This window comes from Tympanuchus pallidicinctus, unplaced genomic scaffold (genome assembly GCF_026119805.1).
Source record: "Tympanuchus pallidicinctus isolate F22 unplaced genomic scaffold, pur_lepc_1.0 scaffold14, whole genome shotgun sequence".
Classification (NCBI taxonomy): domain Eukaryota; kingdom Metazoa; phylum Chordata; class Aves; order Galliformes; family Phasianidae; genus Tympanuchus; species Tympanuchus pallidicinctus.
In genome coordinates, this window is record NW_026294659.1 from 3,170,017 (window position 1) to 3,188,680 (window position 18,664).

General features: G+C 40.1%; 1 protein-coding gene across 1 annotated transcript in view; it reads left to right on the top strand.

The window, feature by feature from the left end:
* The window catches only part of SMS (spermine synthase), a 46,192-nt gene that overhangs the window by 937 nt on the left and 26,591 nt on the right, over positions 1-18,664 (top strand). The window contains exon 2 of the mRNA XM_052673777.1: positions 13,490-13,610. Within this exon, the coding sequence (XP_052529737.1) occupies positions 13,490-13,610 (121 nt within the window). The remainder of the gene's footprint in view (positions 1-13,489; positions 13,611-18,664) is intronic.

Below are 18,664 nucleotides of genomic sequence, written 5' to 3' on the forward strand. Positions count from 1 at the left end.
TGATAGTGACCTGACACCGAAAAAGATACAGTATATAGTCCTGCTGTTGTCCTTGCATCTTGCCCTTGCTTGATTTCGACAAAACCAAGAAACTAAGTAGCTCTAAAACCTGCTTTTGTGGACCCTCCTGCTCCCTTTTTCTCCTGCCCTTGACTCAATGACCTCTTTGCCTTTATGGTTTCCTGAACTTCAATGCATAGTATCAGTGCTGGAATCTGCATAACAGTCAGGAGTGGTGGTGGGGGGAGCAGGACTAGGTGTGTGGAAAATAAGCTAGAGGTAAATTTCCCTGCTCTGTGGTATGGAAGCTGCAATATTAGTTAAAACCACTATCACAGTGTCTTCTTAAACTTATCTGAAAACAGACAATGCTTTCTCTTTCATTTCCATTTATCTTTGAAGACAATGTTTGCATCTCTCTCCAGTTAAGATGGATCACAGAAACAACCAAAGTTGTAAAAGACCCACAAGATCATCAAGTCCAACCATCCACCTATCACCAATAGTTCTCACTCAACCATATTCCTCTCCACAGCATCCAAATGTTCCTAAATGTGCCTGAATGGGAGTGGAGGATGGACCAACTGCAGAAGAACTGCTGTATGGTCCAAAGGAGGGGAGAATCTTTTTTTCCCTCTCTTGTGCTTGTTTAAGCATGGTAGACACCTTGAGTGAGAAGTGAAGAGCTTCACCCATAACTGCTCTGAAGCTTATTGTCCTGTGCTCATGTGACATTTTTCTCTCATCTATTGCTTGTGGCCCAGAGCATAAAGAATTGTCCATAAAGAAAAAGTGATGAAGGTAAACTTGGTGGTGTTGAAGGAGTTAAACTTCAAAGCCCAATCATAGATCACCAACTGATTACTTTTTTCTGTGTAAATTACATGGACAATAAAACTTGGAAGTGTTCTGTTATTATTTAGGAAACTCACTCATCCATTTTTTTTTCTTGCTCCTCTGAGGCTTATATGTTATCATTACATTTCAGCTGAACTATTGCGGAGTCTGACCTTCTTGGTAAGCGCATGCTCTTTACACCTCAAAATGTTACCTGTCCTCAATTCGACAGATTACTTTTAGTGGCTCTTATAGCTTTCAATTTCATAGCCTATAGAAACACAAAGATTTTGGGCTATGAGAATAAGTATTCTTCAGTAGTAAGTTTGTATTATAATGAATCTTGCAGTGAGTGTACGTGGTCATGGTGTCTACTTCTTCAGTGTGTGTTGGAGTTGTTATATATGATGATTGAAGCCATTTGAATATGCTTTTCAGCGCAACTTGTTTTAATCCTCAGTCTTTTGAGGGCCCTGAGGGAATAAAGGAGGGAGTGTATGGTTGGATGTCAGTGAGAGGATCTGCAGTACGTGGCTGTGTATGGATTTTAAGTAGGATTTTGATATGTGAATGCTTACGCAGCCATGCCAAGAAGGACCTGGTGGTCCTGCTGGACACGAACTAGCAATGTGCCCTTGCACCCAGAAACCAGCAGTATCCTGGGCTGCATCAAAGGAAGTGTGGCCAGCAGGGCGAGGGAGGTAATCCTGCCTCTTAACTGTCTGCTGATGCCTTAGCTGGAGGAATGTTTCCAAATGTGGAATCCTCTGTACAGGAGAGACATGGACCAGCGTCCTCATCTAGCTGTAGTGTCCCTGTTCACTTACTCTGTTATTTGCTGCGAAATTGTATAGATTCTGATGGTGATCTCTGCTGACTTTTTTTTGTTGTTGTATGCTAAAACCCTTTAGAAAATCTTCCTCAGGTAGCTTAGTCTCTCCAGGTATTGGGCAGTAGCTCATACTACACGTATGCTTTTGTTCTGAAGAATGAATGCTGTATATTGTGTAGTAGGCACTTTTTTTTTTTTAAGTGTAAGATTGATAGTTGTTGGGGATATTGAGTGATATCAGAATGAAAACACGGTGGTAGGGAAGTTCAAAAAGGAGAACATGGTATTTCTCTTGGTTTCAGATGGGAGTGGGGGAAGTGCAGGAGAAGAAAGAGCACTGCCTTGGGAATGGGGTTGCTTGGGTCACATGAACTTAAGCATGCCAATTTCCTGTAAAGTTGAAAGAAAACTACAAATGTCTGTTAATGTAGTACAGAACTAGTAAAAGAGTCAGAAGAAAAGGGCCTCTTTTATTCTGTCTTAATAAAAATATTTCTAATAATGAATCTTCATGAGATTTTAATAGGCTGTTTGATAGAAGCAGGTCTGAACTTTTGAGTAAGGCAACCTGGCTTTGAGGTGGTCTCCTCAAGAGGTGTTTAAAGTAGCAATTATAGAGCAGAAGTATCTTGCCTACCTGTGGCTCCTTGAGCTGGTAAGTGGACGACTTCTGCAGGCAGGCAGTGTGGTGTTCCTAACCCTAAAATATAATTATGAGTAGTGTTTTAATGAAACCCTTGTTTGTGAAAAAGGAGCGGTTTGTTTTCCTTTTATAATTAGGGTGGTGGGGGCCTTAGTCATGCTTCTGACTCTTGGGCTGTTAGCATTCCTATCCCATTGATTGGTTAGTTCTTCAGAAGCAAGGAATTTCAGATTTGAGACTCCATTCAGACTTGTTCTTGGCTATCCCTTCAGAAAGTTGCTTTGAAAAGGTAAAAGCTCATTGGAAAAATAACTTGAAATGTGTTACTGTTTAGGGTTGTTGGGGGAACTGCACAGTTTGCAGCTGCACAGATGTGCTGGTAAAATTCAGTGTGGGACATAGGTGTGTGCTGGTGTGAGGGGGAAAGCAGAGATTATTTGAGCTCATGTATTTAATGAAAAAAGTTCTTATAAAACTGTTGCGTGAATTCACTCTGGGAATTCCAGGGCTGTAGTGCAGGTAAGGCAGAATTTGTGTTTCTAAGGAAAAGGGGAAGTGAATGTGTGTGCATGTGGAGGGAAACAGAACAAGTGTTTTCATGGAGATGGAAAAAGGAGAGTATGACCTCTTGTAGGCTGAGCTTCCTTTTTTAGGCTCTCTGGCAGTGGCTTTTTTCCTGTCCATGGTGTCTGAAGCTCAATTCTGTAATTGCATGTGGGGGGAAAAATGTGAGAAATCTGTCAGCAATAGGAGGGCACATAAAAATAACAGCTGCAGCATTTCATGTCTGAAATGTTAATAGATACGGCCAATATACTGAAAAGTAAGTTCTTTGCTTATCTTGTCTTTTTCCACATACCTTAACTGGTGCTGTGTGTATTGGATTTGACTTATGAAACTTCTCTGTATTCTTTGATCTGTGTTTTGCTGGGGAATTGTACCGCGTGCAGATAAAGCACAAACAAAAAGAGGAGTTGTGTATGTGTTTTAGTTCTGAGGGATTTTTTTAAACAGGATGTGGTGAGGGCACTAACTGCTTTACAAGTTACATGAAGTAAGTGAACTTGTCCTGGCTGAAGCATCCCTTAAAATGTAAGAAGGTGCTGGCTGTGCTACAACTTACGGACTTGTGATGTGCTGCTTAACAATTAAGAAATGCTTTCAGGTGATGCTTCAGTATATGCTTAGGGGTGTCAAGATTTAAAATGTCCTCACAATGTATTTACAGCTGGGATGTAGAATCATAGAATCACTGAAGACTGACTTGAATTTATTAAAAAAAGTGTATTTTGGGGAAGCAAGATGCCCTTCCCCTCCCTCCCCCCCGGCCCCCTTCAAAAAGGAGTAGCAAGCTCCTCTGCCTGTGCTGAATTGTGTGGTGTCTGCTATAGGAAGATACCTTGATATAGCTGCTGGTTGGTTGCCTGCTGAACCAAACAATTCCAGTGCTTATTCATGGCTGATCCCAAGGAAGAGATGGTAATTTGGAAACTCTTGCAGAGTTGTTGTTGGTTTTTTTTCCACGGTGCTTCAGAGCCTTGTGTATGAAGAAGGAAGGGTTAAATGTTTGCTTACAGTTTCTATGCTTATATGTGAAAATCTCATCAGCGAATCTTTTGTGAGTGCTTGGCTATATATAGTTACTTTAATATCATTTCTAATGTTGATGTTGTTTGATATACTAGGGATGCTAGGGCTCTGTTTCATTAATGAGGCAGGTGCCTGCTTCTATGATCCCGGACTGGCTGCAGTTAGCTAGAAGGAAATGTTTGAGCATACTGTGGGGGAAGCAGCATCTCTTGGCTCTGTAGCTCATCTTGACCAGTTCTGGCAAGAACAGGGTTGTCTGAAGTGCCAAAACATTTGACTGCTGTGATAACATGCAAGTGATACACTTATCTCTTTACTTTGTTGGTTTATGTTATGTTATCAGAACTTGCTGACTCCTAGCTGATGGTGCATGTGTGAATGAAGATCACACAGATCAAGGTTAAACAAGACCCGAGTAAATGCCTTCTGGGGCTTGCAACTACATTATTGACCTTGGTTAAAGGTGTATTTGCAGCCAGCTTACAGCTCCAGGTCAGGAATGAGCCCATGTGTGTTGTGCTGCTCCAAGCAGTGCCCCGCAGGCCTGCAGGCTCTTGTTCTTACAGGCTGGAGGCAGGGACGGGCCTGCCCTGCCTAGCAGTGTGAGGCTGCTCTATCAGGAAGCCTTTTCATAAGAATGGAAGCTTCCTATTTTTAGCAGCATGGTTGCTGTAAACCCATTCCCTGCTTTTGTTGGTTTCCAGTGCTGAAGAGTAAAACGCTCTCTGAGAGTAATTCTGAAAATAGTTATCTGAATCTCCCACGTGATGTAAAGAATTTAATGGCTGCTTGTTGGGGCACGAAGCATCTCTCCCATGTGAAGGTGAAAGATACAGCATGAGAGATGTTCTCCTGAGGGCTTGATTTGAGGCCGTGGAACAAATTCACGCAGGAAATGAGGGCTGCTTTTGACGTGAATATTTCTATTTGAGGTAAGCTTCTGTGCCTTTTAAATAACAAATGCATTATGCATAGCAGCCATGCGGTGAAGTTTTTTTCCCTTCTTGTAATTCTCATTCTTGGAATAGGAAGATGCTCAGGACAAGTAGTTACTGTCACCTTGCTTCATGTATTTCTGGAAAATGGTCGGGTTCCAGGTGATTGATAATAAGCTGGAGAGATTGAGCATGTAGAATTCCCATTATGAAGTACACTTCCTTTTTTTTTTTTCTTTTGCTTATTTTTTTTAGATGGAAGGGCTACAGATGTTTCAACAAATGATAATATTGTTTAAAATGCAAACATCAGTGGTGAGTTTTTAGATGTTGGTGAATCTGCAAGTGGGAATCCCAAGCTGGTGTAGTGAATAAGCCAGGAAAGGTTTGTTTGCAATGCCTGACTTGCTGAGTAACTCCTTTCTGTCATCGGAGATGATAATCAAATGCTTATGCAAAGATGATCAAGGGAGGTTCTGGAAAGTGGTTATTCTTTGTCTTCCTTCTTTCCCCCTCAGGTTGTTTCAGATTCAGACATGCTACAAATATTTTAACCTTGACTTTGCTGGCTCTGCTGTACTCAGCCATTGTTATAGTAAAGCATTACTTTTACTTTCTGTTTTATTTACGATGACCATAATAAATAAGTTCTGCTATAGACCAGTGTCTGCTGTGCTTGAGTGCTTTTGTTTTTGCATGGGTGTGCATTTTCTGGGATGCTTTTGTGGAGGATGATTACCTTCTCCTGGAGAGGAAGATGTGTGTACATGGTGTTACTTCCAACTTTGTCAGATTTACATCATGTAAGCGAGTGCGTAGGGATAGGTGCAAGGCTCAATTGCTTCATGTAAGTGATATGTTTTAAGCCTTCTTTCAGTGGTTCTCCATGGTTTAGTAAGACAACCTCTACTCAAGTGTGTGGCTGTACTTGTAGCAATCCATGACTGAGATAGCTGCATCCTCAGCTGGTTGATAGGAGTTATCCTTCCTTACCACTGAGTGCCTCTAAAAAGCAGAATGCCTTCAGTGAGGCTCTAATCTTCTGAATGTCACAGTTATGTCACTTGGGGAAGTACTCCTGTGGGTTGACTCAGTAGGAATTAATATGCAGCCCAGTGTAAAATAAATAAATAAATTAAAAAAGTGCTCCTGTCTACAGCTAATTTTAAATTAGTCATCAAGTGTGAGCCAGCTCTAAGTTGATAGCAAGTATTTTATTTTGGTTGTTTCAGTATGCATCTTGCAGCAACTGACTCTTTGTGCTTGAAGAGATTTGCCTGTACAGCTAGCAACCTCATGTATCCAAGTGCTTGCTTACTCAAACACAAAAATGAATTCAGTTATCATACTGGTTTAGTGGCTAGCTTTGCATTAAAGTGTTCTGTCATTGCTGTGATCAGATTATTACAGAAGAACTGATAGTATGTATGTAGAACTCTTCTCTCATCTCCCTCTCGTGTCACTATGGCACTGGCAAGAGCTTCTAGTGGAGTTCTGACCTTTGACTGTCTCAGATTTGTTTATAGCTAGGTAGATCACTGGCAAGTAGTTTTGTACAACAGTTGCTCCATAAGCAGCTGCTGACAGAAGAATGTAAGGATACATTAAATCTGACTTTGTTACAAGCTAAAAGGCTGCATAGACTTACTTGAATAGCATTAAGATGCTATAATGTGGATGTGAGAGTTCTCTGGAATTACTGCTACTCTTCAGTGTAATTGAATTAAGTTATTCCACATCTGAGAGCTTTGGATTCATTTAATTGAGATTCTTATATTCAGTTCTCAGGTAACTAGCTGGACTGGCTGTGCCACAGAGGGGTGCATGCACAACTGTGGGTTTGGTTTTTGGTGGAAAAGTCAGACCTCAAGTGACATACAGTCTTGCCCCAAGGGTTTGTGGTTACATCACTAGTTAGGTACTAATTCACCCTTCTTGCTTGCTCCTTTTTGCATTAACGTTACCTCTTAAAATATGTCTCTGGAGCATGAGATGACACTGCTAAAGTAATGGAACAGGCAAGAATATAGAAATGAGGAAAAATAGGAGTGCTCTGTTTGGCACTGCAGTCCTAGGTTGGCATTCGTCAACAGGAGGAGAACATCTAGAGTTGAGCCCCTAATCGATAGGATGCTTTAGGGAAAAGGTGTTAAGTGACTGGATTGTATGTGGCAAAGGAAGAGAGAGCTTGCTTTTAACTTCTACAGAAATCTAGCAGATAGGAGAGTTGAGTATTGCAGGAGGAATATGTTCAGCTAAGTAAAGAGGGAGAAAAATGCGATCCAGGAAAAATCAACAAATGGCATTAAAAGCTTCTGGTATCTCACAGAGAGATTTAGAATCTCATGGGAGGGGTTTGCGTGTATTTCTCTTGGCAATCTGAACTGATGGAATGATATCTTGTGAGGAAGGGTAAGGGGCGAATTTTGCTAGGAGCCTTCAGTACTTTAAGAGCTTCTCTTTATTTCTGATAGACTTGATGAACAATTCCCAAAGGGACACTTGGATGCACTTGATTTATATCAACTGTGGTCCTTACGTAAAGGTACTGGCAAGTTCATGCATTGCTTTGTAGCACGGTATAGCTTGACTTGCCTGTAGTCACTATTTATAGCATGAAGCACTCGGGGTTGTGTTGTGGGGCACAGGATCCTTAAAAATTTGCTAGGAAAAAGCCACCTTCTATTCTGAACCTACTGTACTGCAGAATAACGAAATCAAACAAGTGCATAGAGAAAGCTGAAACTGATCTTTCTTTTGTAGAAGTGTGAATAGCAGATGACTGCTTACATCTAATTGCCTTTTTAAAACCTCATCCAGTGCTGTGCATGGCTTTGTTGACTTCTGTGTATAAATTCTTATGGTGTGGTTGATTCCCACAGGTGCAAATTAATTGAAGAGGGGGATTGTAATCTAGCTTTCTGCTACCTGGTGTGCTCTGCTCTCACAAAGCTGGTGAATGTGAAACAAAGGATTTTTCCTGTGAAGGTGTTCCTGACAGGGGACTCCCAGACATGCTTGTTGGTAAAGCACATTGCTTTTCATTTGTATCTGTTAAAGTGTTTTTAATCTCAAGAATGAGGACGTAAAGGAATACTTTAGGCAACTGCTGTTAATTTGAGCTCTAGCTAAAGCTTTCGCTGGATAGTGTGTTTCATTAGTGTGAAACATTTAAAGAGAAAATACCCTACCAAAGGATGGTGACTAATAGCTAGCTGTCTGCAAGTAACATACTGCTCTGTATTCTCATGCTGAGGGTGGAGGAGCCCTGGTAGTGTGAGGCTAGGATGAGAAATAAGGGAAAGGTTGTCACTGACAAGTTTTATTTCTGTGTTTTGGTCTAAAGCAAATCCATGGCCTTTTGAAATACAAGCACTGGAACCTAAAGTTCCTTTTGAGTTCTGGATTTTAAAACCTGAGTATTTTGTTCGCTGTAGTTACCCTTTAATTCTTTGAGTTCTGTACTCAACTTCGAGTGAAGGAACATAACTGAGGTACAATTGGCATTGAAAAAATGCCTTGGATCCTGTATGGGAATGAGAAGAACTTTAAACCTGGTGCCTGGGCTTCCAGTGAGTGGTGGTGGCCTTGCTCCTCTGTGGTGCACTTGGCTGGTCTGCTGCTGCTGTCCTCTTCAGCTGATGTTGGGACCTGACCAGGCTAAAAGCTGCACGCTTCTCTCAGTGCTGTACTCATCGTTCTCCTACCTTGCTTCTGTTCATTTGCTTGGCCAATGAATTTTTTTATAGAGCTGGAATTTTCAGGTAGAGTGCCCACATGTGGACTTCAGGCTTGCATAGTGCGATGATGTAATATATCAAATGATGAGTTTGCATGGCTCTGAACAAGTAGCAAGGTTCCAACCATTGAGGCTGCTATCTTATGTAGAACATGCAGGATATGCTAATAGTATGCTAACTCTCAGTGCATTCTTAATTAAGGCATTGCATTTCATTTCATTTGATTTCTTTTCATCTCTCTGTTAAGAGTTTAGCTACCAAGGGAAAAATACAGAAGCATGTGAGAGTGCTTTAACATGATTTATTGTTTCACTGACGTTATGTTCTTGTTCCCTACAGGAAAGGGTTCAAAATCAGGATTATGAGGTGAATATTCTTAAACAAGATATAATCTGCTCCCATAACTTGTGAAGACTTTAAGTCCACTGGTATGAGGAGATCTTAAAACAATATTTTTTTTAACTGGTCTGGTCCTATAGCAGATCACAGAGATTGGTGTTAGAGTATCTGGTTGAAACTGGCTGGCATTACACATGAGGGACAGCCTGGATGCTTACAGTTTTGTGGGGCCTTTGAGCTGCCCTCATGTTTGCAGATGACTGTTAATTCCTGTCTGATAAAACTCCAGAGGAATGTCTGTGATTGTTCCAAAATCTCTTGAAGTGTGTTGTGTTGCCAAAACCATCTGGCTTTAACTGTTTGGTCACTAACTCTTCTGAGAACTATGCATCTCCCAGATCTTCTATGCAGTATTCTTGTTTCTGTTCTGTAGAGTTGAAATACTGGGTCTTCTCATTCCTTCTGGCAAATATCAACTATTTAAAACAGTATTTCATACTTGGTAACCTGAATTTGCCTCCTTTGTTGCTGAGTAGTACGCACATTTGCAAAAAAGGCAACCTACTTGGAATCGGCATTGAGATGTTAATTTAGTCTCTTAGTGGTTTTATCACCATTGTCCTTTTTTCATTTAACACTTGTTAGAGCATATCTCAGTTTGGAGTGAGGTGGTGGCAAGTGGGAGAGAGATCTTGAGATTCCTGAAGCTTTGTGATGCCTTCAAACAACCGCTGATGCCTTAAAAGGAGTCTCCCAACTTTGGTGGATTAATTAATTAGGCCTCCGAGGCAAACCTTGTGTGGTACGACCAAAAGGAGACCTGATGAAAGAGCATGTTATTTTAACTTCATGAAGTTAATCGCATAATAGGAAGAAGTTATGCCTGGCTGCTTAGCAAAGAAATCTGCTGTAGAATGATGAGCAGCTTGTGAGGGATTAGTATCTTCATGGAGCAGAAAAATGTGATGACTTATTTTTGTGGTCTCTGCCAAAGCATGTCCAACAGGAATCCTTGGGGTTGCTGAAAGATGAATGGGGTTTGAACACAAGTTCTTCCAGAGGATCTCTTTTTCAGCGTATTAAGTGTCTTGCAGGAGTTGCAGAAGTGAAGTGGTGTAGGAGTCAGTTACATACTAGTTCTATGTGAGGTTTCGTGCTAATTTGCTGACCTGGAAGGGTATGGCATGATATTGAAGTTACTGTCTGTGTCATACTGGAACAGCATTAGAGAACATGGATTTTGTAAATGATAAAGGAGTACAGAAGGCAAAACAAATGGTGAACAAGGAGGAAAAAAAAGAGATCAAGGGGAGAGAAACATCTCTCTCCTTCCCAATGCAAAGCTGCAAAAACTAGGATCAGTTTAGGAACTCTAATTATGATTGTTTCTTTTGTGGTTATGTTCTAAAATATGTTGGCTTGACTGTCTCATCTATTATTGCTGGAAGCACAGTTATTTAACAGACACTTTGCTTGTTGTGTTCTTGTGATTTTTACCTGACTGATGCTGAATATTAAGTACAAAAATGTAATGGTACAAATCATGTGCATTTCACAGTAGGGTAGGGAAGAAAAAGCTTCATAATGATAGCAGATCTTGTAGATGTTCCCTCAGTGAGGATACAAATCATCAGTGGGTCTGCTTACTGACTGACAGAGGGTTACAGTTGTGCTAGTAGTTAAATTATTCATTGCTCTCTAATGATACTTGTTTTATGTTAATTAGAATTAACAATTAATGGGGAGTTAATGTGTGAGACATTAAAGACAAGAGGTAAATATCTCAGAATATAAATTAAAGGTCAGGCAATATGAGCAGTAAGAAGCAGAGCCTTCTTGCTTCTCATAAGTGTTCTTGGCAAGGTATTGGGAATTGGCTTGCTCTAAACTTAATGCGGATGGAAAGTTAAAGGTGCTTTTTGCCTCTGTTTCTGTCTGATGAAAAGTGGAATTAACAGTGTAGTCTTCATGGATAACAGATGCATAGGTTGCAGTAATCTGATTTCAATTTGTCTGGTTGCTTGCTTATGCTAGATCAAACAAACTTTGTGCAATTTATTTGGTATAGTTTTCTTCATTTGCTTGAAACATGCATGCATCAGGAACATGCTGGAAGCTATTGCTGGTTGGTTTTTGGAGGTGACACTTGTTTCCAAGGTATCCAAAAGTAATTCCTCTCATTGTGTGGCCTTGGCCCGTGATGTCAGAAGCAAATGTTTGTGGCTTGTAAGCACTGAACCTTCTCATCAATATCCCATTACATTTTGTGGCTGTGAGGCAGCAGAGGAGCAATCTGACACATTGGCTTCTCACAGAAGTGTAATGGAGGCAAAGGTGTGTCTTTGAATTTCTCTGTGCAGAAAAAAAATGGCACCCATTGATACTCACCGATGCTTGCTGAATGTTTATGGAGATCAGTCAGTGAAGGTGAGCACACTGAGGTGGGACAGTAGGTCACCTCTGTGGCTACAGGTTGTTACGAGCATAGCATGGAAGCTCTTGTTCATCACTGGCAAAAATGCATAGCAAAAGGTCGTGGCTAGGTTGAAAAACAGTGTTTTGTAGCTGAGAATTCCATCTGTTGAACAGTGCTGTTGTGCTCTTTGAATCTGTAGTTTTCATAGAAATAAATAGGAAGCGCTAGTTTTTGAGCAGCCTGCATGTATGCAGTTGAGGGCTGTGAATAAAACCAAATTGTCTTAGAATAGTTCTTTAATTGGGGCTGGGTGGGACAATGTCAGGGCTAGAAGCAATGAGTTATAAACAGTCTGCAAGAAGCTAAGCCAGTTATTTCTCAGTTATTTTAGATCTTTGTGATATTTGCATTTTGTATGGCTATAATGGCTGAGTCTTTTGCACACATGAAGCAAAATGATTATACTCCCCTCACTGCAGCTGTCTGTGGCTTCTTACTGACACAGTTACTGGTGTCACAGTCTCACTAGCTTGGTTTCAGTTCTGATAGGTGTAGCTTTATCATTGACCATTGATTAACTTCTGTAGTCAACTCCAAACAGCTGGTGGATCTCAGCTTGTTTTTGGGAAATCTGTTTGAATGGAGTGCTTAAATAGTAGTTATAGCAAGTATTCCTATGCACTTCCAAAAAGAAAAAAAAAAAAAAAAGACTTAAGAAAAAAAAAATCTTATGCATGCACCAAACTCATTACTTCTAACATCAGCATCTTCTAACTGAAGAAATACTTATATGTATAAAGCATTGGCTTGCTTTTGAAAAAGTCCTCATTTACTTCCAAGTGGATTTATTTTCATAGCGTCTTGAATATTGTGCATGAAAGTCTGTGTTGCCCTAGGTGTTGGAGAAAATGACATTTCTCCCTGGGTTCTTAATCTGCTTGTGGGATGGAATGCAGATGGAAAATTAAAGGTGCTTTTGCCTGTTTCTGTCTGTCTGATGAAAAATGGAATTAACAGTGTAGTCTTCATGGATAACAGATGCGTAGGTTGCAGTAATCTGACTTCAGTTTGTTTGGTTGCTCGCTTATGCTAGATGAGACAAATCTGTCAGAGTAGCCTGACCATTCCTGTGAGAACACCTCACAATACCAATTCTGTCAATCAGTTACTAAGTGGAAGGCTGGTATGAGTTGTGGAATTATGTTTTTCATGATTTTTTTTTCATTCTATAACTCCTCTAAGTCACTGATGTAAGCTAAATACACTTTAAAGGACATATCTCAAATACTTTAATTTAGCAAGCATTGAATATCAAGTAAATTCTGAAATTTGTCATACTCATCCTACTGTTCCCAGACTAACATGCATTCAGAAATCTTATCAATCACTCTTCAGGAAGGAAATTGTATGTTTTGACACATGTCAAGGTGGAAGCAAATGCATCTTTGCTTCTATTTTAATTTGTATTAGCATTAATTTAACATTACTGTGTGCTGACAGTCAGTTGTGTGGTGCATTGAAAATATCTTTCTCCTTTGCTTCTGTTGGTTCAAGGAGTGGAAGAGAAAATGATCACTATTTAGGTAGGACAGCTTGCTCTATCTACTTTTATTGCCTTAAGCCAGGGTAAGTTAACTACCAGGCTTCTTCTCAGTGCTGCTGTTTATTTGTGGGATTGTGGGTTGTGGAGGTTGTTGTGGTTGTTGTTGGGCTTTTTAAGTAATAAAACTAATTACATGAATAAGACTTGGATTGCCTTAGCATACAGGAGTTGACCAGTAATAATAGACATGGGAAAACCACTCATTCTGGGAATTGTAAATTAAGACTTTTTTTGTGCAGGGATAAAGACTGATTTAAAAAAAAAAAAAAAAAAAAAAAAAAAAAAAAACTTTGGAATCTCCATGAACTAGAAAATATCTGTATGGATTGGGAAATGCATGATAGTAGTTTTGTGCTGTTTTTCCTCTGTCTTTGTGAGATCAACTATGAACTTGAAAGCAGTTGCTCAGGCAGAGCTCAAGGGAATAGCTGTGTACCGTGTTGCTAGCAAAAACTTTTCAGTGTCAATACAAAGAAAAGAAACAAAACAACAAAAAAAACTGATTTAACCGGAAAATTCTCAATGATTATTTCCATGTCTGTTCTACCTTGCAGCTGATTGTAATGCCGTTCTTAAAGCTCTACAGCCCGTTTTTCAAGAGCAGGGAATGACAGAAACAGTTCATAACTGGGAAGATCATGGCTATTTGGCAACCTACATCAAAAAAAATGGCAGGTGAGTGGATTTTCCTTTTTATTTCCCATCTGTCTACACTTAGAAATATTTTTCTTCCTTTATTAGATGTTACAGGGTGCAGGTAGAGGAGACTTCTTTCACCCATTTTGTGTGTGAAATTACTCTAAAACAATGCAGAATACTGTGGAGAACATTGTGCCACCTTCTAACATGGTTATGAGAGCAGTTGAACTAGTCCATTGTCTGCTTGTGCAGGGTACACAGGACCACATCCTGGTTGCTTCTGCTGATCTCCAAGCAGGAGACTCCACAGCCTCTCATGGCAGCCTGTGCCAGTGCTCTGTGGTGCCTGTACAACACAGAAGTGCTCCCTAGTGTTCAGAGGGAACCTCCTTTAGTCCAGTTTGTGCCTGTTGCCTCCTCTCCTGGCACTGAGCACCGTTGTAAAGGTCAGGGCTTCATCTTCACTGCACCCTCCCTTCAGGTGTTTATAGATATTGAGATCTCCCTAAGCCTCTTCTCTGTTGGAATTAACAGTCCTAACTCCCTCAACTTCTTCTCATGGGAGAGAGACTCCAATTTCTTCATCTTTGTTCCCTCTATCAAGCTCTTTCCAGTAATTGTCTTCTACTGAGGAGCCCAAGAGCTGGATCCTGCACTGCAGGTGTTGCCTCACCAGTCACAGTGGAATACTGGGAGACGTTTGAACTTGAACTGAAGCTCTTGAACTGCTGGTGGTGTTTTCCCTACTGCAGCCAAGGATACTGTTACCCTTTCTGACTGCAAGGGTATACTCAAATTGGTCGTCCATTATGCCTCCTAAGTCCTTTTCTGAGGAGCACTTGGGTGTCTCCCAGTATGTGCTGGTGTCTGAGGTTATTCCTACTCAGGTCAGGACTTTACACTTCTCCTTGTTGAATTTTTGAGATTTTTTTATAAGCCCACATGTCCAGCCTGTTCAGCACTCTATGGATAGCTGTGCAGCCAGCAGCAGTACATTTTCAGTCATTCAGCTTTTAATTGTGCTGCCAAACACATCTTCTAATATTTTTGCACTGGAGGATAGTTGTCAGTATTCCTACTGCTGTGATAAGATGAAGGATAGGGTGCTGGGCCTAGTGGCCTTCCAGCAGGGGAAAAAGTGGTCTGTTATGCTGTATCTTAGTTGTGGATATCTTGGTATTGTTTACTGTGTTAAGTAACAGATTTGGGTGGTAGTGCAGTGTCTCAGACATCCATGTCCATGAGCTGCATGTGCCTGAATTTATTCTCTTGGGTTAGACCAATAGTTTGTCTGTGAAAGAGCTGGCAGGGTTCTTTATTTCAGAGACTACTCCCAAAAGACAGCATCACTGAAGCTTTGTGGTTTGAGCTGCTTTTGCTGTCATGTAGTTGTAGCAAGTAGCCTTACTTCTCCCTCATGCCTTGCTCCAGGGTATGCAGTACATGCAGTCAGCCTAATGATAACAAAATTCTTCCCCAGTGACTTGTAGTGCCTCTGGTGCTTTGGATGCTTTGAGGAGGCAGTTAGTGAGATGGAGGAGAAACCTCACTCAAAAGGAGAGAAGTGGAGTTAAGTGTAAGCATGGATGGGGGCCTACCTATTCTCAGAAGAGTTCATCTCCTTGAGCCTTCCAGGCTGAATGCAACTAGTTGATTATTGGTTCTATTCAGTAGTGTAACACAACAGGCATCTCTTTGACTAGCAGCATTAATCTTTTCAACTCACTATGAGAAATACCAGAGAACACTGATGTTTTGGAAGACAAATGGGGACCTGAACATCTTGATATTTAGAGCATCCTTAAGACGTAAGAAGTTTTTCTTGTACAGCATTACTTTTTGTCATTCTTGATTTGCATGGGCCGACTTGCTCTACCACTTAATTCAGCATATTGGTTTTAGCAGTAAATGTAGCATTTGTCCCTTCTCCCTATTCTGTAACAGAAATGTGGTTAACTGTCAATGTTTTTGATCTTGATCTGTATGTAAACCACTGTAGCGACGTTAATGCTAAACCGCATACAAATGTTGTCAGCTTAGAGTTACACTGGCAAGTGACCTTGTAATTATAATCAACCCTGTAATTATTAAATAAATGCTCAAATGAAAATTCTAATATGGCACGGATGCTGCTCTTCTAAGAGGAGCAGTTCAGGAGGTCATCATAAGTACAGTAAAATGAAAGAAGGAAGAATGCCACGATGGAAGAGTTAAATATTAAGAAGAGACTGTTCACATTTCAAGTGGTTCTTAGTGCAATTCTATTTATAAATCAGTAAATAATGGTTATTGCTTTCTTATAACTGCAGTCTGAAATTACTGTCTTTGGCTATTTAACTCATTGTAGTAGTGTGAGTGAAATACATTTTTCTGTACTTTGCCAGCCACACTGAATAAACACTGACTTGAGTACAGCAGAAGTTTCTGTAAGTCTAGGGTCCTCAGCATTTTGTTTTCCTTGAGTTGTGGTATTTTAGATCCCTCACAGAAGTTGTATATACTTCATCTGAGACAGCCTTAAACAGCATGTTTTCCATTAACGTACTGTGATATATTTTCAGTTAGCTGAAACAAACCTGTTGTAAACAACAGGAGGCTGGACAGGTCAAAAACAAAACAAACAAACAAACAACAAAACCAAAACAAAACAAAAAACAAAAACAAAAACAAACCAGCAGAGCCGAAGCAAATAATGAATGGCAAAATGAACTGGTTATACATGCAGAGGATTTGATGGCAACCACATGGGCTCTATTTTAATGCTAGCAATTTTGTCTGCTTTTTGAAGACTTTAAAATATTGCAAGTTTTTAATGCTACTCAAAATGAACTAAAATAGAAAAATGCTGTCTGATACAATTAGTGTGAAAGTAGCCTGGGAATGCAGACTTCTTTCCCTTCAAAGTGAGGGCCTTCTTGAAATTAAGTAGTATATAGTGGAAAAGCAGAACAAAAACTGATGAAGGGCAGATAATGTGACCGAAGCTGCGGTTTTTGCATATGACTTCCTGTAAGGATGCAGGGTACAAAATTTCCCTGGCAAGTGGCAGGGATCTGACTAGCTTGCTCAAGCATGAAAGATGCATGACCATACTGTGAGGAAGTGATGTGAGGGTGTGCATGCACATGCATTTTCTAATCATCCATAGATGACTGAGCAAGTCAAATGTGCAACCAATGTAAGCTGGGTATTAACCCCAAGAAAAGTGTATGTTTGATATTGGATAGTACTATTTTGTTCAGGAATGCCTACAGTCCAATACCTGTGCTGATAGCATGCACCATGCCCTGTTACAGATTGTTGAGATGCAGGCACTGCTGTTGGCAAAACAGCTCCGTGAAGGGCTACTACTGTTAAATGAATTAGAGCTTATTTGAGGATTATGCCTTGCTTTCCTATTGGCATCACTGAAGCAACAGAACCTCCTTCGTTGAAGTTTAGCAAGCCAGAGTCGGTCCTACCTGGTCCGTTAGCATTGTGAGTTACTCTTAGCCAGAGGGGCAGGGCATAACAAACCTCAAAATAAACTAACTGAGGGAAGCTCATTTGAAAACATTTTACTAATCGGTTTGTCAGATGAAACCGTGAGTGAAATACCCATTCACACTCTGGCGTTGTTCAGGAAATCGTTCTCTTTAACCAGTCAGGTCAGTGTTTACAGTGACGTGAATGTTTTTCTGTTCTTGGCCAGCCCTTTATGGAAATGCTGCACTGGGAAATAGTAATGTGCCAGCTACAGTTCTGGGAGGTTTTGGGATCTCAGCAGTTTTGTTTTCCTGAGGTATATTTTTGCATTGCTTGTGGAAACTGCATATTTTTGGGAGCCCTGTAATTAGCTTGATTTCATTTAAGTTTCTTTCATTGATGTGTCACTCTGCTTTAGACTAGAAAGTTTTTTTCAAGATATGAATGTGAAGTCTTTATCTTGCTGAATATATATGGTACTTCCTACGGCCCGTTACTTCTTAAGATGTAAAAATAATAATAAAATAAAACCAGGGTAAGAAGATCATTGAAGAGCCAATACTGTATTTTGATATCATCACTACTTGTACACACACTCAGAATAGTACTCACAGCTGTAGTATTTCTTGTCCTTTAGTCTTCCTTACCCACATCAGCTACTCAAATACTTCCCTGATCCCTCTTTTTGTCCCTTTGCACCTGAAAGCTCTTTTAAAAGCCCACAAAACCTGTAATTCTGAGCCGGTGTTTCTACAAGACTCTCTTTTACAAAGGCAGTGACTTTCCCCTATTCATGCATCCATCTTAAGCTTCTCTGTTCTGAGTTCTTTTTTTGGAGAAAGGTAATCCTCGGGGTATTTGAGTTCATTGTCACAACAGTGCAAGATTTAACCAGTTGAAGCTTTGTTTGTCACTGAGACGATTGTGATGAATATGTTAACACTGAGAAGGGAGGGTTAGGTATTTCTATGCTTTTTCCTGACCATATTGTTTAGCTAACTACTGTGGCAGTCAGCACCTTTTAAAGGAGCAAGATGGGCATTTCTCAACTCTGTGCCAGATGAGAATGTTGCTTTTTATTCAGTTAACCTAGGGTGTGAAAATGGACTGAAGAACAGTTGGAAGCAACTGCTAGGAATCGGCTGCGCTTCAGAACTATGATAGTTTTCATTGTTTTAATTTCCTTCTTTTGTTTAAAAAAGAAAAAAAGAGAACAAAAACAATCATACAGTGAAAAAGACTGTGGTTGCTTAATTCATTAATGTTTCCAAAGTAATTTGTAGTTAAGATAAGTAGTATTTTAAAAAAGTGTTCTCCTGTGTGTTGTTGTCTTGGTAGTATTTTTGCTGTTGATGATATATTTTGGGATTTTCTATTATAAGTAAGTTCCTCCCCTCATGGGTAATTTTACAGGTGGCAATTTCTTTGGGAAGGTATTCTTCATATACTTTACTATTATGTCCAGGCTCAAGGTCAGTCATTCAGCAGATTAAAGCTTTGATGGAGTGAAGAGGGCTGCTGTCTGTCTATCCAGTTTTTATCTGTAGGGAAAAAAAAAAAAAAAAGGTTGAATATGCAGGATTGCAGTATTTCTTATTCTTCAATCATGTCACTGAGGCAGGGTA